The sequence below is a fragment of the Meleagris gallopavo genome, chromosome 1, assembly GCF_905368555.1.
Source record: "Meleagris gallopavo chromosome 1, MGAL_WU_HG_1.1, whole genome shotgun sequence".
In the NCBI taxonomy this organism is placed as follows: Eukaryota; Metazoa; Chordata; class Aves; order Galliformes; family Phasianidae; genus Meleagris; species Meleagris gallopavo.
Genome location: NC_139404.1, coordinates 87,819,526 through 87,843,742, shown reverse-complemented (window position 1 = coordinate 87,843,742; position 24,217 = coordinate 87,819,526). Strand labels below are relative to the sequence as shown.

Sequence of the window (24,217 nt, the reverse complement as noted above, 5' to 3'; positions counted from 1 at the left end):
GTTATCTGAGAATCACAGAATACCCCAGGCTGGAAGGGACTTGCAGCTCCATGCCGTGCCCTCGGGCCCTGTTGCTGTCACACAGAGCAGAGCTCAGCGCTGCCCCTCCGCTCCCCGCTAGAAGCTGCAGCCGCCATCAGGCCTCCCCTCAGCTCCTCTGCTCTGTGCCGAACAAACCCAGGGACCTCAGCCAATCCTCATATACAGTGCCCTCTAGATCCTTCACCATCTTTACAGCTCTCCTAAGGATCCTCTCTAATAGTCTTATGTTATTTTTTATATTGTGGTGCCTGAAACTGCACTCAGTTCTTTATGAAAATGAAGAGTTTGGCAAAATCAGAGGACAAGAGGGTAGAAATGCACAACTTTCAAATTCACTACTAAAAGCAGCCCTACAGCATCTCAGCTGATGAGTGGTAACGATGGACAAGTGAAAACAACAGATAGTGAAACTATGAAACCATGTCCTCCTCTCTTCAAAAGGGTTGAACTGCTTCAGTGACTCAAAGCACTTGCTCTTATCCCTTAAGCTCATCTGCAAGGTTTGTTTTATTGCTTTTTAAGACATGCAAACTTGAGCACTTAGGGAGTAATGCATCTATTTATGCAAGACAGTAAATGAATGTGTATGAAGTGACACCTCGAGATTTCAGCTGTGAAGGCTTTGTGTTTATACATCTTTTCTTTTCTCTAATGTCTAATTTTGGGGTGTCATGGTAACCTCCAAAAGTTTTGTTAAAGATCGGTTTTCCAAATTCCTCCACACGCTACAAGTGCAAGCTGCAGTCTTATTTAGTCTTAGTCAGAAGACACAATGAACCTTAGATACCACTCACACATATTCACATGAAACCTGCTTGTTGATTCCTATTTATATTTGCAGTATTTTCAGGAAATAAAGAAATGGGAGAAGTGCAAGAAGCTTTCTTCTACCTGGATAGAACTCCAGGGAAGATCTGAACACCCGAGGACACATGTGCCTGGAAAAGATTATCAGTTTTCAAGAAAGCAGAAGAAAACACAGAGATGATGAGCTCTTCTCCATTGTACGAGGTAGGAAAACTAAGGTGTTTTGTCTTGGAGGGAAATCTTCTGGAGTTTAACACTGCAAACTCATTAGCAGGCAACAGCATGATTGTCAGAGTACCCAAACCTTGCATTGTTTCCAGAACGACCAAACTGAAATTTTTGTGTTGAAAATTAAGCAAGTGGCTGGATTTTCATGAGAATTGAATATCTGCTATTCACTGCAACCACGAGTGGATGCGTTTTGTACCTGTGAAAATCAATCAAATCATAAAATCATAGAATAATCTGGGTTGCAAAGGACTTTTGAAAGTCACCTAATCCAAGCTCCTCCTCAGACCAGTCAATTTAACTCAGACTGTCATGCCAAGACTTGTAAAGGCACATGACTCCATTTGGGAGTGAGATCTCCCAGTACACAAGTTTCCAGATAACAGTTCATCAGCCTGGTCTCTACATCAGTGCATCTGCTGGTAGTACAGTGGTCCAAATCATATTCTACTTTCGGGTGTCTGCTTCTGATAATGTTGCCTTTTAAAATAATTTAAGTGCAATGGAATTTCTGGTTTTCTTCAAGTTTGAGTTAATATGAATGCCTTCTGATTTAAAAAGCGTCTATTAATAGATGAGAAATAGTACTATTTAATAGTATTATATGCATATATTACTATTTTACATAGCAAAAAAAAACCAATCAGGACAATACTTATGCTGAAATTGATTTTTGCCAAAACTTCAGCAAACAAATAACTATTTTTTAGTAATCCCGGGTTGAAACAGAAAATTTTGTTTAGTCTTCCTAAGAAAAATGATTTTATGTTTCATTTTGGACCGTAAAAGAAGGTTCCTCTATGAAAGATATATAAATAACACCAAATGGTTCTGTTAAAGGAGGGGAACAGCACATGCCAACTGCATAGCAGCACCTATGCCCCTGGTAAAATCCTATATGCACTTCATGAAACTGGATCTTCCAAGCCAAAACAGCCACTAAGACATTTTACATCATCATTTTTGTTTTCCTATGGCTTTGCCTCACTATTTACTATGGGTATGCTGCTTAGAAGAATAAAGTAGACATTTCTCAGTGTTTGCATCACCCACAGGTAGAAACTCAGACCCTAGAAACAGAGCTGGTGAAACCCCATTTGTGTTGCTCTGAGATAAAAAAAAAAAAAAGGCTTAGGGGGATTTCATTTGGAACTTCTCAAAATCTCCCGTCTTTGAAATGACAAGTGTCATAAACACTTTATGTTTTGATTAATAAATGGTTTCTGAACTTCTTCTTTCACTCACGGGATGTATAAAAATAGCACATCCACCCACAGTGCTAACTTCAAACATCAGGTTACAATGTCCAAAAGCAGTAAAGGAAAACTGCCACAGACTTTTCTCTTGAGTACCAGAGAGCCTGTTTTAAAAAGCACAGAAGGCAGATTGGTGCCACTGCTCCAGTCTGGCAATCTCAAATCTTAACCAATTACAAAAGATTAAGGTGAATCTTGGCTTATAAAGGCACAAGGAGGAGAAGAGAAAAAATGCTCAGCATCACATCTTGGCAGACATACATGTATGCCAAATCCATTCTCCTCACTAGACAGTTCTCTGCCTTCCCACACTGCAATCCAGAGAATTATTTGTAGGCAAGAAAAACACTGGACAGTTGCTCTTTGCCTTACTATATGCCTGTAGAAAATACACAGTCAAAATATGTGAGCACTTTCTCTTGCACATGCTGTTTGTTAGCATGTGCACTGAGTTGGTGTTTGATGCACATTTAGAGTAAATGCTGGTTTTCTATTTCATCAAAATATTTATTTCATGTGAAAAACTACTTACAAGACATGTTGTACCTGACTTCATAGATCCTTAGAGCAGCAACGTAAACATTCCCAGGCTTGAGCTGTGAAGGTGCTCCTAACTATTGGCAAAGGTGGCTTTCTAGTGAATGTGTGCCAGCTTTGACTGCAATTGGGCTTCTGTTATTTAAGGACAACTGCTAGATCATGATGTGCTTTTAATATTTTAAGGCTGAACTTTGGTCTCAAATTAACGGCTGAACATTTTTAGGAATTAGTGTGTCTCATGTGCCTTTTCCAGCCATGTGGGTGCTCGTCAGCAACGCAGCCTCAACTTCCTGATCTAAGTCAACAGTGTCATGGCTTTCTCCATAATGCTGGAGACTTCCATGTGGATGGGGCCATCTACTTGCAGGTAGAAGGTGACTGTAGGTCTTTGATCCAGCAAAACCTTGCCTAGACTCAAGTGACACATGCCCCTCTCTCCATACTCCAAACTCTACCCCTTTTTGGGTTTCATTTTCATCGTCTTTTGAAACAAAAGTCAGCAAAACATTTCTAGTGGAAAATGGAGATAAAAGAAGAACAGGCACTAAAGAAACCTGCAAAGCAGGTTGAAAATGCTCTGTGCCAAGACATTTCTTATGGGGTAGAAGACTGCTGCTGCTGCTTCACATTGTTATTTTCAGCTAAATAGGTCTGAGATTTCTGTCTCCCATACCTATTTCATTTTTCCCAGCATCATTTCTGGTTCTTACCAAGGTTTCACTTCTGCACACTATGCAGCACTGTGTCCATTCTGGAAGAGCCTCTTCTGATGGAGGCTGTTGCAACTGGGCAATAACCAGCCTGTAAACTCCCTGGCTGTCCCTATTAGATGAGAGACACATGCCAGCAGCTCATTTGCTTGAGGTGCTTCCATTAGTCAGCCTGCTTGCCTTGCTTGGGATCCCCTTACGCCTGGACATCTTCTCCCTCCCAGCCTGCAGAAGGGCTTGGCCGGGAAATCAAGGAAATTAAGAACATCTCAAATGTGTTACTGCAGTTAGGCTAAAATGAACCCTTTCTGCAAGCACTTAGTTGGTTATGTGCTCACTCTAGCACTGGGGCAGCATGCTGCCAGCTGCCAGGGAAGTGAAACCCCCAAATGACGTGTCTTTGAGAGAAGCAGGTAGAGCAGTCGACAAGAGTACATCAGAGGGGAAAAAAAAAAAAAAAAAGGGAAAAAAAACAGCTTTTGTTGCTTTTGTTTTCATGCCTTGAGTTCTGCTAAGAGCTGGATCATAGCCACAAAACTGGTAATTTTGGGAAACATTTCCCACACTTGGATAAAAATCAGGCAGAATAAATCAAAGCCAATTTAACTCCATGTTTAGATTCTCATAGTAAGCAAGAATGAAATCTCTCAGCTAGGTTTTTCCATATATTCCTGTAATGAATGACTCAGCATTTACCCTCTGCATGACTCAGCATCAAGTGATCTGCTCTAGGAGCTTTATCAGAAGAGAGGAAAAACAGACTTCTGCTTCTGTTTTTCCCCCATGTTTCTCCTTCTCTTTCCCTGTTGCTTATGTCATCACTCCTCCTAAGCCAAGGTTGTCTGTTTCTTCCCTCAGCACAGGGCTCCTTGCGTGTGAGGATGCTTGTGGCGGTGTGCTTTGGCTCTCTCCTTGAAACAAGCTGATGCTGACCTGTACAAAATACAGGTCAACAAGTCAGGAGGACATGTGGGGACAGCTGGCAACCCAGTGTTGGGTCAGAGGAACTCTAGGGAAGCAGTAGGGCACCCGTCAGCTGCTGTTGACTTAAAAGGGAAGAAAATTGGAGAAGTGTTCAACAGTGCCTTCCCATCAGAAGTAAAAATGACAAGGAAAGCAGAGCCGGGAAGGAAACAGAGCCACCTTTCCCACAGAGATTTAGCAATGAGCACTGACCAGGGGAGGTTTTTCCCCAGAGGGAATGGCTTGATCTTCAGAAAGATGTCATACCCTTTCTGCAATTAGAGTGTCTTACCGTAAACCTTGAGGCACATCCTGCCAGTGACAGCTCCCGAGGGAAAGGTGTTGAAGATGCACTTGTAGCATCCTTCGTCTTGCAGGGTGACTCGGTGAAGGGAGATGGCTGAGGCTTGCAGGCTGCTGTGGGCAAAGCTCACGTGGCCTTCGTAGCCCTTTGCTATCTTTTGGCCATTCATTGTACTGTAAGTTGCTATGTTGTCTTCAGCCCCATCCATCTCCTTCTGCCAGGTCACTTGTATTACATCTTCGTTCGTGACTGACTGGCATGAGAAAGTAATATTTCCGCCTGCCTGGACCGACTGCACCTTTTTGTGCATCACCTGCACAGAGCCTGGTGAAGAAGCAGGGACCACATTTAGCATCTTTCACTGTCCCACTGCAGCCCACCCTAGCAAATGTTTTGCACCCCAGCCGTCACCCTTGGAGGGCTTCCCTGTCCCTGATGCCAGAGGAAAACCAAAAACACAACTTAAAGGAGTTTCCATGGGAGTATGGCTGAAGGTGGCACATCTCACACCACTTCCTATGAAACACTTCAGCAGCTCTGTACCTGTGCTGTGGTTAGGGATGTTCAGAGAGAAGGGAAAAATAAGCATTCCTCTTCCAATTCACTGCCACATAGGAAAAAAATACGGAGACAGGCAAGTGCCTGAATGCTCCCAGGTTTAACAGACCCAAAGTTCTTTGGTTCATAGGACAATAGCTCTTAAAATTTATCTGCACTCATCTCTCTGTGGTGCGTGGGAAGGGAGATAACATCAGAAATGGTTACAGCACTGAAAATGTATTCAGTTTGCAGGAACCTGAAATTTTTAAAGAGGAGTGAGGCTGTCTGCAGTGCCTTGAGTCCACTTTGATCATATCTAAACCTCCTGGCATGGCTTATCCAGGTGGAGACGTGCAGAACACCCAGTAGCCAGCCATGAAGCCAGCAGGTATTTTGCAGTTCAGACCTCAGCAGAGCAGAATAGGGCAGAATACAAGCCATGGCCATAGAAGCTGTTTGGGGACAAATTCAGGCTTTGTTAAGTATGAAAACAAATGTACCATGCCCACAGTTCTAATGGTCTGATTGTCTAAAAGTATCATGTCCATCCTTACAGATAATTCTGTCCTGGCTAAAGAAAATCAGTGCTATACCTTGGCTCAAGTCTCATCTAAATCAGGAGTTGAAATCCAGTTTTAGTCTTGTGGGTCACTGGTTTATGATGCAGAATTTGTAAATAAAGCCAATCATTTGCCTTCAGCTTCCAAACACGCTGACAACAAATCAATGAACAGATGCTGCCTTTGTCCCCTGAAGCCGTCTGCACCATCATAGTGATTAAGAAAGAAGAGAGAGCAGGAGATTACCTGAGGCGAGGGCCCAGAGGCTGGAGAGGAGCAAGCAAGTGGCCATCATCTCAGCTGCGTCCACAGGACCAACAAGCGACCAACTGATCGATTGCACCACGGCTTCCCCTTTTTTATATGCTTTGCTCTCTCTGGGGACATTCCGGTCTTCAAATACAGTAAGAAGTGCCTCATAAACTCTTCCTGGTCCACGTGCACTCAGCTGAATAACAAAAATTCTGACAAGTGTCGGAGCTGGAAATCTAGGTTTCCCAGTCAGACCACCAGAAAGGCAGGGTTTACAAGGCTGGGTTTTTCAGAAGCACCTTTCTTATGAGGTTTTGTCAAGGGCTTAAACTAAAGCCCAGGTCTCTACCCTGGCTACGTGTCTGGATGACAACTGGGTGGTCATGAAGCCAGCACCAAGTGCAGAGTAGGAGGAATGGCCACTCCAGGAGGAATGGTAGCCTGGGATCTGCATGCACAGTGGAGCACCAGGAGCTGATGGTACTTCAAGGCCTCTGCCAGGTCAGGAGCCCAGGGAGATCTGGGCATAGGTTGAGGTGGCTCACCGGGCTGCTCTGAATCACTGTTTTTGTGCTATTTTTGCTTTGTCACGTCTACCTCTGTGCTTCTTTTTTTCTGACAGCTGGGATCATGCTGCCGAAACCAATACAAATCTTGTCCCATGGGTCACTTCTGCACCCTTCATCAAGTCAGTCAGTGAGACCTCATTTGCTAATGAAACTGTTATTGGCACGCTCAGTCTCATGTTTCTGTTTTCTGATTAGGTGGCTTATGTTTTTTGCAAATGATGATGACACTGACAACTCTGACAACTGTGGCTGCATTAGAAATGTTTTTGTTTATCATTTATCTGAATTGCTGCACAGGCTAACCTTCAATCATGTGAGTGGCTTGGGGAAAACCAATAGCCCAAGCCACAGCACAACAAAAACTTCTTTGGTATGTTCACACGCATAGTTCCTCCTTTCAAGTGGTAATTAATTACCTTAAAAAAAAAAAAAAAACAATATCTGGAGTTTTGGTATTCCTATTACGCTTAAGAAACACTTTGGGCAAACTTTTGAGTAGGCACAGTGATTCACTCATTTCATTCTGCGAACTGGGACTGCCTCACACTATAGTACTCCCCCTTTGAGGTATATCACTGTGTTTTCCTTTCCTAGAGTTATTTCCATTGTCTTATTCTATCTTGGTATTTCTGGAAGAGCATTCTGACCTAATCAAATGAAGCAAGAACATGAAATCTGTGAAATATGTTTCCTTGGAGGCTTTCCAGACCATTCTACAGCTATTGTACAGGAGATAGCTCCAATAAGATATGAAGGAAGACCCTGGACCATGTCAGAGGAGTAAAGTGACAGCTTTGAAATGGACAGTTCTGATTGACAAGCAAATATGTAATTTCTGATCTTCACCCTCAGAACCTTCAAAACTGAAAAACATTGAAGATTTATTGGAACTATATCCTTTTGCATCAAAGCCTCCTGGCAGGATGAGAGTGATTTCTATAGGGATGCAGAGATGCTCTCCAGGCTTTGCTGGTGTGCTTATGTTAGCTCTAATATGATTTTGAAACAAAACATTGACAGAAGAACTTCAAGAAACTTGCAGATCCTTATGATGAAATCTTCATGGCTGAACTTCTCCACTTAGTGATCACAAAAGGAACTGCACTTTGCATGAAAGAACAGCGCGCCTAGTTTACATAATTTTCTATTCACAGGAATAGAATCACACTCCATTTTATTTTTTGTCAAAAACATTCTACTCTTCCTAAAGTCTTTTCAAACCACTTGAAGACTTGGGTGCTGCTAGAGCAAACACCTTCAGATAAAGAGCAAGCCTGCAGTCTTACCAACATCCTGAGAGAAGATAGAGACGGCCATGGGTGGCAAAATGGGTGGACTTCAAATTATTCACAGCATCTCCTCCCTGGTGACAAAGAGCTACATGCCTTGGCTGCTTCTTCAGTCTCTTCCTGGGCTCCTGGTCACAAGGACCCCATTCCAGGTCACACAATGCACACCCGAGTGCTACAGCATCTCTGTCTGACTGCCTTCCTGCAGGGACCAGCAAACAACGTTTACTTCACCATTTTAAACATAGGGCAGGCAGAAATATGAGATCCCACTCTAATTCCATCACTTAGATCAGTTTATATTTTTAAATGCACTTATTTTGAGATTTCACAGAATCACAGAATCGTAGAGGTTGAAGGAACCTCTGGAAATCATCCAGTTCAACCTCCTGCTAAATCAGTTCCCTACAGCAGGTCGCACAGGAAAGCATCCAGATGGATTTTTAATATTTCCAGAGAACACTCCACTGTCTATCTGGGCACCCTGTGCCAGTGATCTGTCACCCTCACAGTATAGAAATTCTTTCTTATGTTCAGATGGAATTTTCTGTGTTCCAGTTTGTGGCTGTTACCCCTTGCCCTGTCTTTGGGCACCACTGAAAGAGCCAGGCCCCATCCACTTCACTCCCACACTTTAGTTATTTATAAACGTTGATAAGATCCCCTTTCAGTCTTCTCCAGACTGAACAGTCCCAGGTCTGTCAACCTTTCCTCATAGAAGAGATGCTCCAGACCCCCAGCAATCTTTGTATCCCTCTTCTGGATTCCCATTCTTTCTTTGCACAAACATCAGGTGGATTACCCACTCTTATCTTTCTCGCCTGCTTATTTGCTTTCCCATCAAATCCCACGCTCTCCCACTTCAGCTGCACAGCAGCTTCATTTCTCAGAACAGCGTGTGACATCTGGACTTAAGGCATTTGCCAGAACACGGTGAAAATTTGGAAAGGATTAGGCACATGATGTTTCTGCAACCCTTGACTGAAAAAGAGTACGATTCTTATTTGTCTCTTCCGTTCTGTTGCTCTAGAACAGTCTATCCAGTTCACAGGAAATCAAAAAAAGCATGTGCAGGAATTATTTGCACATTGTCACAGCATTTCTACACAGCTCAAGTGACTAATCACATTCATAAACCAGAGATTTGAACTTCTGTAAGACGCCACTGACCAGAGTTCCTTGTGCACAGTGAGCCTAAAACATCACAAGAGAGTCCAGACGAGGACCATGAAGACAATCAAAGGACTGGAGCACCACCCCTGCAAAGACAGGCTGAGGAATCTGAGCTCGTTCAGCCTGGAGAAGAGAAGGCTGTGAAGAGACCTCACTGTAGCCTTCCAGTATTTAAAAGAGGATTATAAAAAGGAGGGAAACTGATTTGACAACATGACCCAGTGGAAGGTGCCTCTGGCCATGGCAAGGAGGATAGAAGTAGATGGCATTTAAAGTAACTTCCAACTTAAACTACTCTCTGATTCTACGACCACAAATAAACATTTTTTAAACAAATTACCTTATCCCTAATAACTTCTGCAGTTATGTCTGAAACACGTGAATACTGCTTGCACAGCAAAGTCTATCTTGTATTTTCGTATTTTCCAAAACTCATTTATGACAAGTTCTATATTAATCAATACAAAGCGAACAGTTAAAGCATGGGAATATGTTTTTCCATAGGAATAAAGAGTGAAAAGGAGAAAGGGAGGGAAGGATATGTTTCAAGACCGGAATTAGAAAGATATCCTTGACTAGAGTTAGTAATTTGTAAGCAAATATTCTTCATCCTCAACAATTTGTAGTGCTTCTTCTCACTGTTTAGCAGGTAGGGAAGAAAGATAGAATTGGTGAACATGGATCTAATGCTAGTGTTGCAATTGGGATTTATTACGCAACACCCTTCCCTTCCCCCAAGAGAAGGGGAGGAAGTAGGGGAAAAAAAGCCGACTTGATTCAGGTAAGAAAACTAACTTACTAAAAATAATGTGAGATAATATGGAATAATTAGAAACAGTAAATCAAACAAAACTCCTATGAAGAAGGGTTGAGGAAACTGGGCTTGTTTAGCTTGGAGAAGAGAAGCATCTGAGGAGACCTTATTGTGGCCTTCAAATAGTTGAAAGGAGTATAAAAAATATAAAAATAATAATTATTATTATATTATATATATATATTATAATATATTGTATTATTAATTATATTTATTAATATAAAAATATATAAAATAGTATAAACAGGAGGGAGAACAGCTGTTTACGAGGGTAGATAGTGATAGGACAAGGAGGAATGGTTTTAAACTGAGACAGGGCAGATTTAGGTTAGATATTAGGAGGAAGTTTTTCATGCAGAGGGTGGTGACACACTGGAACAGGTTGCCCAAGGAGGTTGTGGATGCCCCATCCCTGGAGGCATTCAAGGCCAGGCTGGATGTGGCTCTGGGCAGCCTGGTCTGGTGGTTGGTGACCTTGCACATAGCAGGGGGGTTGAAACTACATGATCATTGTGGTCCTTTTCAACCCAGGCCATTCCATGATTCTATGACGTTAAAGTTCTGAGAATTACTTTTGTACTGCCTGGTTAGTTAATTAATGGACTCAGGGTAAATGTTTGTCCAACAGTTAATTCCTTGATTACTTTTTCTTATTTTGCTTTTAGCAGTTGTATGAATCCCTGAGTGACTTCTCAATTATGATTTTTTCTGGCAAATGTACTTCTTAGTTGTCAGAAGTAGACATGCTGATCATGTTGCAGATGGGGCCCCCACTATGTGGCTGAGCATATGAAGAGTTTTGACGGGTGCGTAAAACTGTTATGGAAAGAATGGGAGGATAAGAGTTCTAAAAATGTATGTTCATTATTTGTTATTACTAATGGTCTTGCCAATATCTGCTGCAGACCAAATTTCAATCACAAGTCAACCAAAAGATCATAAGGCAGAAAGCACCACAGACAATTTTTCATCTTGTTTCCTCGTCTGATTTTTTCTTTGTAGATCACCCCTGATTATGTTGTTATTATGACAGTTTTTAAATGCCAGGAATAAGTAAATGGAAGTTTTAAAAGATAAGGGTTCTTTTCTTAGAAATGTAGTTTGCTAAGGAAGCATACGTATTTCAAGCAACTCATACTGGGTGGTTTATACTATCAAATAACTATAGTTATCTATCCAGGTCAGTGTTGGTGACCTTGTGACTTCTCTAAGGCCAGTTCATCAGACTTGGCTTTGGTTTCTAGGATGGTTCAGATCACGGGGATCTGAACAATGAGATGAGCTTCTCTCTTGAGATGCCTCTTCTCCCCCTTTTTCCCCATGAAAAGCAACCATATTAACTATCTCATGCTAATTTTTGATGCTTGCCTTAGGGCAGATAACGCCAGTAGCCCAGCTACTCTCTACAGGGAGAATTTCTTCAGCTAGCCAAAGCTAAGGAGTAGCACCACTAGATGGTTATTTTGTCCATCAGCTGTTTGGAGAACGTGTCCCTGTGGGCCTAGCTAAAAATCCCATCCAGCTAAAAATGCTTTCTTCTTGTTAGGATCATTTCATGTTTGAACTGATGCCTTCAAATGAAAAGATAAATTAGTGGTAGCACTTTTGAAGTAATATCATCTTCACCACTCACAAAAATCCTGTTAGTTACCCGCCAGAACTGTTTATATTTTTCTTCAAGTGCTGACAAATATATTCTCTAACTGAGATCAAAATGACATTATTTTCCCTTGAGTGCACTAATGTTTTATTTATGTATATTTATTTTTTAAAAAAACCTTCTGATATTTCAGGGGTTTATTTCTTTTTGTTTTGTTTGTTTCTTTCTTAGCAAAGGTTTATTTTAATCAAATGTGAGTATTAACAATTTATTAGCTGTGATCAAAAATAAACTTTTAGATCTGGAGAGCAAACACATTGCAAAGTTCTCACAGTTTAATCCTGGATTATGCGAACACTCAAATACAAGGAAGCTCATTTAAGTGTGAGGAGGCATGAGCCTGGGAGGGCTTGGGGTAGCATCACTCAGCTCCATTCCCAGACATCTGCAAATCTGGATTTGTGCTTAGGTGAGGGCTGCCCAACAGTTTGCACACCAAAAGCCAAGAAAATAAAATGTACAAAGAGCCCTTGGCAGCAGAGCTGGGATTTTGTGGCAGGCGACTCACATGGACCAGGGAGCTCTGCCACAGGTGTTTGCAGTGCTGACCCACCACCTCAGTTTATGCAGCAGATCTATGCCCTCACTTACCCCCATGGCTCCCAACGGCTTGTATCCAAAATTAGGCAACCTGGCACCAGTTGTCCCCTGTCCTTGTCACATCACCAGTTTCTCCCAGCCCTCGCTTCAGCCCCTCCATTCTGCACTATATGAACAGGTACATTAAAGAGATCTGATTTTCAGAAAGTGCTAGCAATTACAAAGCCTTTCAAATAGAACATTCAAACAAAAGAGCAAATAAAGACTTTGGGTTTGGAAAAGCTTGGCTTTAGTGTTTGAAAATGGATGTTTTCAGTTCTCAGATCTACTGAAACTCCTGAAAACAGTATGACTATCCATGGATCCAGAGGCCTTCTGTGGGCTCAGATGTTTCCTCAGCTTATTTTTGGAATTGTTGGAATTTTTCTTGTCCTAACTTTTTAAAAGCTTATTTACAGAGCTTACAGAAACCAGTTCTGAAATGTTTAGTTGTAGTTTCCTCTTAAATGAGCATAACTGTTCAATAGTATATTGTTCGCAGTTGCCAACAGCAATACAGGCAAGGAAAGCAAAGTGTCACTCTCTATAACTGAATTATGAAAAACAGACTTGCAGTGATCCAGACCATAAAAATACAAGACAAGAGACTGTCACTGAAAAAAAGTAGTCTGTTAAATTGAGATGCTACTAGGTGTCATTGTGACCCTGGGTAGCACGTCTGCCTTACAGCCAACTACTTGAGGGTTCATGTCTCATACTGGGACCTTGGCTCCCAGTACTGATGCATGGTGAAGCACGCTTGTCCACACAAGCCTATGTTACTGGGGGACAGCAGACAGTGTGAAACTGTCTGGTTAACCACCCGTGCTCCACTACATACCTCAGCGCTTCAGATAAAATTGCTGCAGGCGCCTCATGTCTAAGAGGCTTTTTCTTCAGATAGAATGTTACAACTACAGTGAATGAATTATAAGATTATTAAATTATCAGCCTGGCAAACTGTATTTCTGACTCTTTTATTTTTCTTCTCCATCTATCTCAGGAGGAAGAAAAAAGGATTAAAAAAAAAGAAGGCAAAAGAGAATTCAGCAACAAAAGTTATGGTTTGTTTTTTTTTTTGACGGGACTGAAGGCCTTCTTTTTTTAACGTTTTGGTTTGTCAGACCATTTCTCAGAAGGTCAAGATGGCTAGGCACCCAGGTTTCCTCTTGTTGAGAGCACTCCCTGTTGCTATTTCAGACGAGGGATCCTAGAGGGAGTCCACGCTGCAGCTCATCATCTTTCTTGGGGAGGCCGCCAGCGCAACACACTCCAGCCTTGGTGCCTCAGGAAGCCACGTCACTCATTCATTCTCCCCTCCTACTTTCCCTACCTCCGCACATTGTTGTTGTGGTTGAGTATTTTATTTGGTGTACAGTATCTGAGTGGAAGAGGTAAGGAGCCTCTCTGATCAGTGAGATTAATTTGGTAACATATACAGTACAGCAAATTTGGAAAGCAGGGAAACCGCACTGAAAATTGGCTACTCAAGGGTGCAGAGATCCAGTGAAAGGATGGGAAACTGTCAACCAAAAATAAGGTAGGTTCAATATCATTTTATGCTTCATTAGAATAAATCTAAAAGAGTGAGTTCACTAGAATTTGAGAAAACTATACCTGCAATGAGTCAACTTTAAAGGACTGGGTAGGGTACCACATGGAGTTTCTTGAATAAACAAGGATAATTTAGCAAGCAAACTAACACGGACAATATGGTTTTGAGTATTGCTTTGGACTGTTCTTTACAGAGGTGACACCCCTAGGTTTAGAGCACTCTGAGCCTACTGAGGCAGGGAAGGATGTTACAGGCGTGATACACAAGGAGTAGAGCATCCTTGTCAGCTGCCCTGGCCTTCCAGATGGGAAAATTGCATTTACAGGTTGACCTTGGCATCTCTCATCTGTTGAACCGCATCTCATAAGGGTGTCCTTCTACGTACATAGATGTATAGATAGATTATATTTACACTATATATAAATATACTGTATTTATGTGCAGTGGCTTTCCCTAACGCAAACAGATTTGCTCTAGGAACGCGATGGCTCATGCACTATCCTAAAGCAACTTGGGATTTCCAAGGATGCCTTACCCCACATGCACAGATGTAGGAAGAGATGCCTGGGACAGACAGTCCCACTTGGAGGACTCTCCTACCCAGCCAGCCAGCCCATCTCACCACTGCTTTGTCAAGTATTTGTGTGTCAGCTTTGTTGATGTTAAATTCTCCCCTCAGTCTATGCCTTTGCACTTCCAAAAGATGGTCACCAGAGCTCTCTGGTAACACCACTCTCTGTAAACACAACTGGAAAACCACTGTACTCTGACAGCTTGCTTGGCCTTAAGGAGCTCAGATAAGGCTTGCTGTTGCCAAAATTAAATGTTCTGCTCATTTTCAAAGAGAAGGCATCTCTCACCTCCATGTTGACAGAGGTATAGCGAACAACTATTTAAGGTGGTCTTTAGGGGAAATGGCTTAAAGTTCCCACAACTTGAAGTCCTGCTCTTTCTAGCAGGCAAGGCCAAGAAAGTCCATGCAAAACTGGTGGCCCTAACCTGTGCCTGTAGGGTCTTGGCTCCCAAGCCTACTGAATCCCCATGATTTTAAGGGCTTGCAACACTTACATGTACAGGATTCCTACTGCTTTTTAACATTGCTGACTCCTTTCCAGAAACAAGCTGCTGCCAGAAGACGTAGGTGGTAGAACACTAATGAGCTACTGGCTTGGGATAGGTAATATCAGCAGCCTAGTCATGCCTGACCGGGTCAGTCAGCAGCACCATCCCGCCCTCAGCTTGGTGTGGCATGTCACTCCTTGGTCACAGCCCCCTGATTGCTGATAAATCCACGTCTTTCTGAGAAATCACAGGCCTTGCAGAAATCAGTGGGATGAAAAAACAGCAGGATGTTTTTTTATTCAGAAAACTCTTCTACCCATGCAGTGACTCAGCATCCTGGTACAGCTCCATTGTGCTCTGTAGGTCCAACCTCAGACCCGCAGCCTCCTGTGTGGAGGAAGAGATACTGTGACAAGGGAAGTAAGTAAAGGTGCTCCTCCAACACTCCAGAGGGAGGGTGGCATGGGTTGCCCCTGCCAACTCCAAAAATGTCAGGGCTGGTGAACATCTGCTGACAGTCAGGCCATCCTGACTCTGCGTTCATCACAGTGTTTGGTATTACTGTGGACCCAAACCCACAGCATTGCATGAAGCCCTTCCAAGTACCTGGTTTTCTTATGCAAGGTTTTAGGGCGTGTAACTTGGTGTCAAAAATACTCCTCAAAGACTTTAGTTCTTTGTTTATAGCTTACGTGTTATCAGCTCAAGTTCTTAACAAATGAGGTTTGTGCACCCACACCACCCAGCTGTCTGTATCTCCACTGAGTAGCTTCAACCAAGTCTGGAAAAGAAATAAACCAGAGAAGTGCAAGTGGTTGATATTTGTTTTTCTGGGGGTCTGGCAGTTTTATGCCAGAGGTGGTTAATTTCAGGAACGAGGCAGGAGCAAAACTATTTCCAGACCATAACCTCTTGTTGAAGGAGAGAGAAGAGCTGCAGCAGCTCCCCAGTGAAGTCCTCTCTCTTGAAGCCTCATGCAGTAATGCTCCACCACATCAGAGGACCAGGAGCAGCATATTTGTGGAAGAACATGGGACTGGCTGTCCTTCCTTACAAATATGTATGTAACCTTGCTAGCATACATATTCCCAAGTCCACCACTTCATCCCATTTGTTTGGAGACCTCAGGTTTTCGTGTCACTGCTATTTTTGTTCTAACCGCTTCCCCCTTCCCCCATGTGACAGCCCTGAAGCCTGTAGAAGAGTTCAAACAGCTTCTCTGCACAGAGCAAAGCAAAACTACAAAGCTGAAGACAACCACTTTTGGTTTTGCTTCTATTTTAATTGCATTCCTTCTGTTTTGAAACTGCTAGCCAGATCTATTTCCCAGAATTTTTGTTGATAAAGCTATACATATAATTACCTAAAGAAACAAGCTAACTGAAAAACCCAACAAGCAACACCCAATCCCCAAGACCCTCCAATCGCAGATAAGACCCTCCAATCGCAGATAAGTCCAGCTCTAGTCCTCCAACTGGATATTTCCTGCTGTAGAGCCTGCACGTCTGTTGTGTGAGCACAGATGTTGAGAAACTTTTTAAATTCTTAGATCACAGCATATTTTCCCAGAGGAGTCCACATTATTGACTAAATAAGACAACTTTATCTAGGGGTTGTGCAGCAGTACAAAGATCTAAGTTGCTACAGAAATGTGGTATTTTTCTTTCAACCATCCAGGAAAAGAGCTATCCGAGCCTTATCCAAACCTTATCAAAGGGAAAGAGTTATCCAAGTGGGCATAGTAGTGTTGGGTCGGTGATTGGACTAGATGATCTTAGTGGTCCTTTCCAGCCTCAATAATTCTATGATTCTATAATTCTGATGGTCTGTAGCACTTCTCATTCTGAGTGAGCAACTGAAAAATCAGAAACCAAGTGAGTATAAATAAGACACAGATGAATGAACAGATGAGAAGACAAAAATACTGGTATCAAATTTGTGATATCTCGCATTACAATATAGTCAATATGAATTATGTATATTATGAATATACGTAACATACGTATGCATTTTTATTTAAAGTGTCCCTTACAGTACTTCTAGGACCAAATTGTGTGAAGTGCTTGCACTGGTCTCTCCAGCTAAACTAGAGGAGTTCACGCTCAGTGCATTTAATAAAACTTATAAAGAAAATGAGGTAGACCATGTGAAGTAAGGCAAGATAAATTTTATCTTTATTCTCAACTGCAACAAGAGAAGTAAATTCTCCCCCTGAACGGGAAGTTGGGAACTAATATTCACTAATATTTGAAAACTTTCTGCTGCTCTGATAAGAACACCATAGATGTGCAAAAAGAAATAATTTCATGTTAGTTGCCAAATTTAGATGGCATGGGAAACAAGTAAGACCTTAGTAAGAAAGTGTCTATAGCAGCAATAATGGTGGCAACACCTATTTACCGTAGGTCCTGGAAAAGGAAAATACAGTGCAAATATGCAATTAGAAAGAGATTAATTATTGAAATGAACGAGCAAGCCATTTGCTCAAGAGCATTTCCTGTCTCAAATTGATTTGGCAGCTTTATATTTCCTGAGAACACTTTTAAAATATATGCAAAAATGCTTTTAGAATATATGCAAATATATCACTTAGATACCAACACAGTGTTGTAAAATGCTCATGAGTTACCTTATAGGAATTTTACAAGCATAGAGTTGTAAAATATAAGCAATAGTACCACTCCATTGAACCTAGTTGTTACTACCAAAAAACCTTGCTAACAGTACAAGTGTAATTTGAAGGGCTAAATATGCCTGATAATTTCAGTGTACTTAAAGCTGCATCGCCTTCTGCTTGAAGAGTAAACAGTACCTCAGTGGCCAGAGGTTGGGTGTCTCAGGAGCCAGCCTGCCTGCCCTTACCATCACCCCTGTGCCTGTAGCTGTGCTGCACAGTCACCTCCTTCCCATTCCTCCTGATTGTCACTGAGACACACCAAAGGGCAGATTGATGTAAATAATGCACAAGGACACAGGGCTGGGTCTCCCATTTCTCTTCCATGCATTTCCTGCTCACTCACCCATATGGAGTTGTTTAACACAGATGAACCCAGAAAGGCCCAGTGCCCACTGCACGCTGCCTCCCTGAGAAGACTGGGGAAAGGCTGAGCAGGCCAAAATGCCAAGTAAAGGCACAGGTCTCAAAGCAGGAGGGAGCTGCCCAGCTAATCACAGACCCCTGTGGGTTGGCAGTGAAGTTTGAAGTCTAACCAGCACCCAAGCTGACCCTCTGCCATTGTCCCTGCATTCCAGGTGGAAGACGAGCGTTCCTGTGTGGAGGAAGAGATACTCTGACAAAGAAAGTAAGTAAAGGTGCTCCTCCAACACTCCAGGGGGATGGGGACCCTCAACCACCCTGAAGCACCAGCCATGGGGTGCTCCAATGTAACTGCACTGTCTTAGGATTTTTCCTAGAAACACAGGCACAAATACAACCTTCTCCAAGGAAAGTGGTCATGGCACTGAGCTTGCCAGAGCTCAGGAAATGCCTGCACAGTGCTCTCAGACATAGCGTTTGGATTTTGGCTGATCCTGTGTGGAGCCAGGAAGTGGACTCAGCGATCCTTATAGGTCCTTTCCAACTTGGGATATTCCATGATTCTATGGTTCTAAATATATGTTTTTTATGTTTGGGCAAAAAGCATCTTCAGGCTTTACATCTAAACATGTATCTAGCAGAGCACCTTTACATGCTTTAGTATTTCATGGCTGAAGGATTAACAATGAAGAGCAAACCTGTGGACTCTATCAGGTGTTCGGCTAATGAAATAGTTTAGGCATATTAAATATGTAAATAGCGAAGACTTGTGGTTGGAATCATTCGCATTCACATAAACCACGAGATCTTGGTTTCAGTTCAGACTCTCATCTTTTCTGTCAGTGGGGTAAAACAGTTCATGAGCTGATGATATAATATGTAGCACTGCTCTCATGAGTTGAGAACTTACTCAAGAGGAGCAGCTTCTTGTTTGTGTGTGTTTGTATATATTGGCAATCTCATGGCAACCTCGAGGCAGCACTGTGCTATTTGAAACTGCTGCCAGGTCTCTGGATGGCAGCCTTAATGCAATGCTGAGGGGCTGATACCTTCCCTTCAGTTAAGTTGCAAAGCAGACATGCTTCAAGGTCTGCTATCTTAGGCAGAAGTGAAAGTTCAGCTCTGAAATGTTGTAGGAGCAGCCAACAGCTCAACCAACTTCCCAGTAATAACCCAATAGGCAGCTGAAAATAAAGCTGTGAGAAAGGATGAGGCAAACAGCTCTGTGCCAGGGTCAAGGGACAGAGAAATAAACTGCTAGATAAGCCCAAACTTCTGAACCGATAAGGTTATTTGTCTGGGTTTCATTGTAATCGATGAGTAACATGACAAGGCGTGTATGCTAAACCAAAGAAAAAACCAATCTTTACCATCCACCAGATTTCTCTAGCACCCAGAGAGAACCCCAGGGGTTTTCCCTTCCCACACCCCATATTCCTTTGGCTATACAAGAACTGGCAGTCACTTCTTTGCTTCCTTTTTTCCCAGCACAGACCGAGAGTCACCCGCCGAGCCCTGCCCAGGTAATGATTCAAGCATGTGCTTTCACAGCTCACCTAAGGCATCCTCCTGTTTGAAAAAAAAAAAAAAAAAAGAGAGATCCATCACCTTCCCTTCTTAGCTTCTAAGGAGTACTGCCCTCTCCTCCCCATCATAGCCATTTCCTCTCAGCTGCCTGCTAGCCAGCATAACCTCTCCTGCCTGCAGCTTCATCAAAATCGGCATGCTTTCTGCAAAAAATGTTTAAGTTTCAGCATGACCTCTTTTAATAAAAAGCCTTTTATCTGGAGTGTTGCCAACTCACTTTAGCAATAGAAGTCTCCAGTTGAAAGAATAAAAGAGATTTAATACTTCGGGAGTTACAAGGTTTTGGTTAATCTTCCCAGTATAAAAAAATGTTGAATGGCTAAATCTCTTCTGGAACAGATCAAGGTTTCTGATGCCAATTCCTTCCTGCCTCTAGAAGGAGGAAAAAAAGCCTCAAAGCATGCACTATCAAGTTAAACATTTGGATTCTTACAAAACACAAGAGATCAAATGTCTGTGCTGCACGACAGGGCATGCAGGAGGATGGCGTGATGTCACATTGTCCAGTCCATCTTGCTTCCCTGTTTTGGGGTCAGATCCAGGAGCTGTGATAAGGCATCCTGAGGTAGCTGAAGGGGTAGCCAGCCACTGGTGTGTGCCTGCTAATCTGCCCACGCTCATCTCCCCAAAGGGAAGGGGAGGGAGAGCAGAACCTTTCTGCCCGAGGCATCCAACTAGTGCATTGTGTTCATTCGCTGAGATTATTTTTGGTGAGGCACTAAAGCAGGTTACCCAGAGAGGTGATGGATGCCTAGTTGCTGGAGACATTCAAAGTCAGGCTGGATGGGACTCTGAGAAACTGGATCAAGCTGTAGGTATCCTTATTCATTTCAGGGTAATTGGACTAGCCTTAAGGGTCCCTCCCAATTCAGACGATTCTATGATTCCATTGGAACACGTCAGCTGATACCTGTGGTCTGCTACCTCTGCTTTGCAAAATTAATTTAAGAGAGGATAAGGGAAGCTGTCTTTTAAATCACCAATCATAAACAATCACCAGAAAACCTGTGAGAGCAGAAAAAGGTGCTGCCATTTAGCAGCCTGCTCTATTTTTTTATTTTTTCTTTAAGATGGCAGCAAAGCAAAAGTTGCCTGTAGATATGTGGGTGTTTAACAGAAAATTTTAAGAAGGTGGGCAAGATGACAGAAAAGGGTGTGATTAAATGAGCTCATTGTTTGTGTGGGCGTGGAGTGAGATGAGGGGGAAGAAAAACGGAGCGGGTGGAACTCTAATGGGGAACCTGCCAAGTAGCAGTCTTATTTTGAGACTTTTTGATCCCAAGTATGATCCACAGAGCAAGATGTGAAGACAGTCTTGGGAGAGCCTTTACTACGATACAAGGATCATTCTTTCCAAGTATTAAACTCAGTCTGTGGCTCATGAAAGACTCAACCAAAGTGCCAGGAGTCTTCATACACACTCCTCATGCACTGCGAATGTGTGGGATGAATCACCCCACCTCCACACTTAATTCCCCCCACTGATAAGAGAAAGTTGATGACAACAGCTTTGCAAAACTCATAGGTTTCAAGCACGCTGGAATGTGTGGCTACAATTAAGTTTTGGGTAGACCTGTGTGTTGGAAGGAACAAGAACCACTCCAGACTTCACTTGGTGGATTTAGAGCCAGTTAGTTATGAAAATAAACTGCCTAACTGTTCTTATTTTCAGGTATATTAAGAGAAATGCTGCTGCCCTTCCAGTTCTTTCTAACAGTGGCTAGGGAAAGGGATAGCCTGGCCTTTGCAGAAAGATAGGGAATTCTTTTTCTTAAGCTTGTCCTCCTTTATCACTTCACTCTTCAAAACTTCTGTAATCTCTAAGTCTCAAAAAATAGTGCAAAGCCTCAATTCAAAACTCAGGAATTATTTTCAAAGTGCTGTTTCCCTCACATTGTGAGATCTTCCACACCAAGCAGAACCCAAATAGACAAGATGATGTTTACAACTGAGAATATCTGACAGATTTCTCAGGAATTATGTTCCAATATGCCCCATGAGGAGCAACTGAAGAAAGGCCATTTAGTCTAGAGAAGAGGAGGCTGAGGGGAGACATTATTGTTCTCTTCAAATACCTGAAAGGTGCTTACAGCAAGAGCACAGTTGCTCTCTTCTCATTGGTGACAGGATGAGGGGAAATGGCCTCAAGTTCACCAGAGTAAATTTAGGTTGGATATCGAGAAAAACTTCTTTACAGAAAAGGCTGTTAAGCTCTGGAATAGGCTCCCCAGGGAGGTGGCTGAGTCACCATCCCTGGATGTGTTTAAAAACAGTTTGGATGTGGTGCTCAGGGATGTGATTTAGCAGAGGATTGTTAGGGTAGTATGGTTAGGTTGTGGTTGGATTTGGTGATCCTTAAAGGTCTTTTCCAACCTGAGCTATTCTATGATTCTGTGATTCCAATGACAATTTCTCACGCCTAGATTTGAAAAACATAAGATAACCCCTTGGGTTTAATAATTCATGCAACAGATACCTTTGTTCCACTTACAGAACACAAAAGTAGCCCTGCTACAAATGTCAGCATGATCCCAGCAAAATTCACTTAAACATACTGCTACTGCACCAGACAGTAGCTAATGCCACCAGAAAAGCTGTATTTACTTGCTAGCTTTCTTACTCTGTGAATTCAAATCAAGCATCAGGGCAAGTAAATTTTTAACTTCTGGCTCCAGTTCACTGCATCCTTTTAGATTTAATGAGTCATTCTTCTGCCTACCTGGATGAGCAGTTACCCAAAACACATTAGCAGACATGCTCAGGAGGTAAAAGGAAGGGCAAGTTTTGACAGGTTTGGGAAGGCAGCTACTCATGCAATGTTACCTTCTGATTCATTAGTGAATGATTCTTCCTTCTCTCTCTGGTTCCAAGGAACATGCTAGAAGAGAGCCACCAGGCAGAGGGTGTCCTTGCATCCCCTGCAACACTTGGGCCCTTTCCAGGAGCCACATGTCCACGCTCACTTTAAGTGCTGCTCCTGAGCCCAGCTCGTGCTGGTGGCTGGCACTTGGATCTCTCCAGGCACCAGCAGCCAAGCACATAGGCCAGTTAACCCATAGTCGCAGTCCCTGGGTGCAGGCAGAGGATGATTCAGACGCCCCTGTATGTGCTGCTGTGTTCTCATGTGCATGGTGTGATGAAGGTTTTCTCATGTAAACCACCAGCAGGCAGTATCAACTTCAGAACACATCAGTGACACCATCCAGCCATGCAGCAGTTACGTGTTGCTGCGTGCTCCTGTGTGCAGCTGTGGTCCACACAAAAGGGAAATAGCCACAGGTCTGCAAACCCTTCTCATTATTACATACGTGCATTAACACCACTGCAGGAGCGCTGCAAGATTTTTCAGCAGGAGGGTATTACCATGCTGAATCTGATTCATCTCTCTTTCTCTCTCCCTCTCCCTGCTCTCAGGAACACTGTGACACAAAAGGCTCTATGAATACCAGTGGAATGTGGTATTCTACTGTCAGCCACAGTGTCAAACCTGAATCCTATGCAACTAACACCAAAACTCAGACAGAATACGCAATTGTCAACATACCTAAGAGCAAGCAATATACCACGTACTCTGAAGACCAGAATACATACGATTATGTCCTGATGCACTAGAAAGGAAGCCTTTCTGCTCTGATGGCATTCCTGGGAGCTATGTGAATATTTAAGCCGGCAGCATGCAGCCTTCCTAATCATCCCATCTGTTGTGCTGACTCTTCAAACAAGCTGGAGAGCATCTCTCTTACATTATAAAAGCTTATGTCTTCCAGTCAGTCCCAATGAGACAAATCTGAAAAAGCAATCACAGAAAGAAGCATGGAGAGGATACAGGACTTAACAATTAAAACAAGAGGAATCAGCAGTAGCTACCATTGCAAAGCAATGTTTCTCTTTAGAAAACGGAGTGCTTTTTGCTAGAAGCAATTGAGACTTCATGATTTTTCCAGATTTTCAGGATTTTTACTGTGCCTTTTTTTTTTTTTTAAGGGGTATAGTAGACTTTATTATAGAAGTCTCAAATATTCAATAATAATGATAATAATCTCTTAAAAAAAAAAAAATCATAAACTTTGTGCTAGGTGATCTTGCTCTTCCAGAGTTTTTCTGGCCTGCTTCATATATATCAGTATACACACAAAGATACAACTTGGATAAAGGCATCATTTCTCTAGTTGTTCTCCCCAACAACCCTTAATACAATACTGCTTGTCACAGAGTGAAGTCTTAACAAAACTGGATAGAATGAAGAACGCAACAAACTGCACACAATAAATAAACAAATAAATAAATCTAGGCACTTCAAGCCACTGCCACCTAGAAGACCATGAAACCACTGAAGATCCCAAAGTTGCACAGGCAGCAGCTGCGGGGGATTCCCTGGCACTGCATCTGGCACATAACACTTTCAGCTCTCTCCTACTGGATTCTTAGGTTTGGCTCCCTGCAGCGGCAGAGCACAACCTCTCCACAGCCCATTGACCTGCTGCAAGAAGCATTTCTGATCACACATGTCCAGATTGAAACTGGTTATTCATCTGCTAACCAGAGATCATAAAGTGATTATGTGCTAACGTTCTTGCTACCGCACGTGTTTATTTTTCCCTTTGTTTTTGTAATAAAACATTTTAAAAAAAAAGCGTGCAGTTTTGCTGATATAAAAATCTTTCTTTGTACCCAAATTACCTAACTTGTT

The 24,217-nt window shown here is 42.5% G+C and overlaps 2 protein-coding genes across 3 annotated transcripts in view; one reads left to right on the top strand and one right to left on the bottom strand.

Moving 5' to 3' along the window:
- C1H3orf52 (chromosome 1 C3orf52 homolog) overlaps window positions 1–24,217 on the bottom strand; it is a 43,806-nt gene that overhangs the window by 7,728 nt on the left and 11,861 nt on the right. The window contains exon 7 of the mRNA XM_085239868.1: window positions 4,839–5,174. Coding sequence (XP_085095994.1) covers window positions 4,839–5,174 — 336 coding nt within the window. The remainder of the gene's footprint in view (window positions 1–4,838; window positions 5,175–24,217) is intronic.
- Window positions 788–24,160, top strand: LOC146545495 (uncharacterized). Of its 2 annotated transcripts, XM_085239833.1 has the most exons (5): window positions 788–1,053; window positions 13,290–13,826; window positions 18,156–18,205; window positions 19,429–19,463; window positions 22,942–24,160. In XM_085239833.1, the coding sequence occupies exons 2-5, from the start codon at window positions 13,801–13,803 to the stop codon at window positions 23,137–23,139; spliced, it is 309 nt and encodes a 102-aa protein (XP_085095959.1). In that variant the 5' UTR covers window positions 788–1,053; window positions 13,290–13,800; the 3' UTR covers window positions 23,140–24,160. The 2 variants fall into 2 exon arrangements, with proteins under 2 accessions (XP_085095959.1, XP_085095969.1); XM_085239843.1 differs by lacking the exon at window positions 788–1,053 and having other exon boundaries at window positions 13,065–13,826.

Bases quoted from the DNA above. Each gene is read 5' to 3' on its own strand.
- LOC146545495 (XM_085239833.1), top strand. From the start codon at position 13,801: ATGGGAAACTGTCAACCAAAAATAAG. The intron at 13,827-18,155 runs GTAGGTTCAATA...CCTGCATTCCAG, and splicing joins AACTGTCAACCAAAAATAAG to GTGGAAGACGAGCGTTCCTG. The intron at 18,206-19,428 runs GTAAGTAAAGGT...CTTTTTTCCCAG, and splicing joins GAGATACTCTGACAAAGAAA to CACAGACCGAGAGTCACCCG.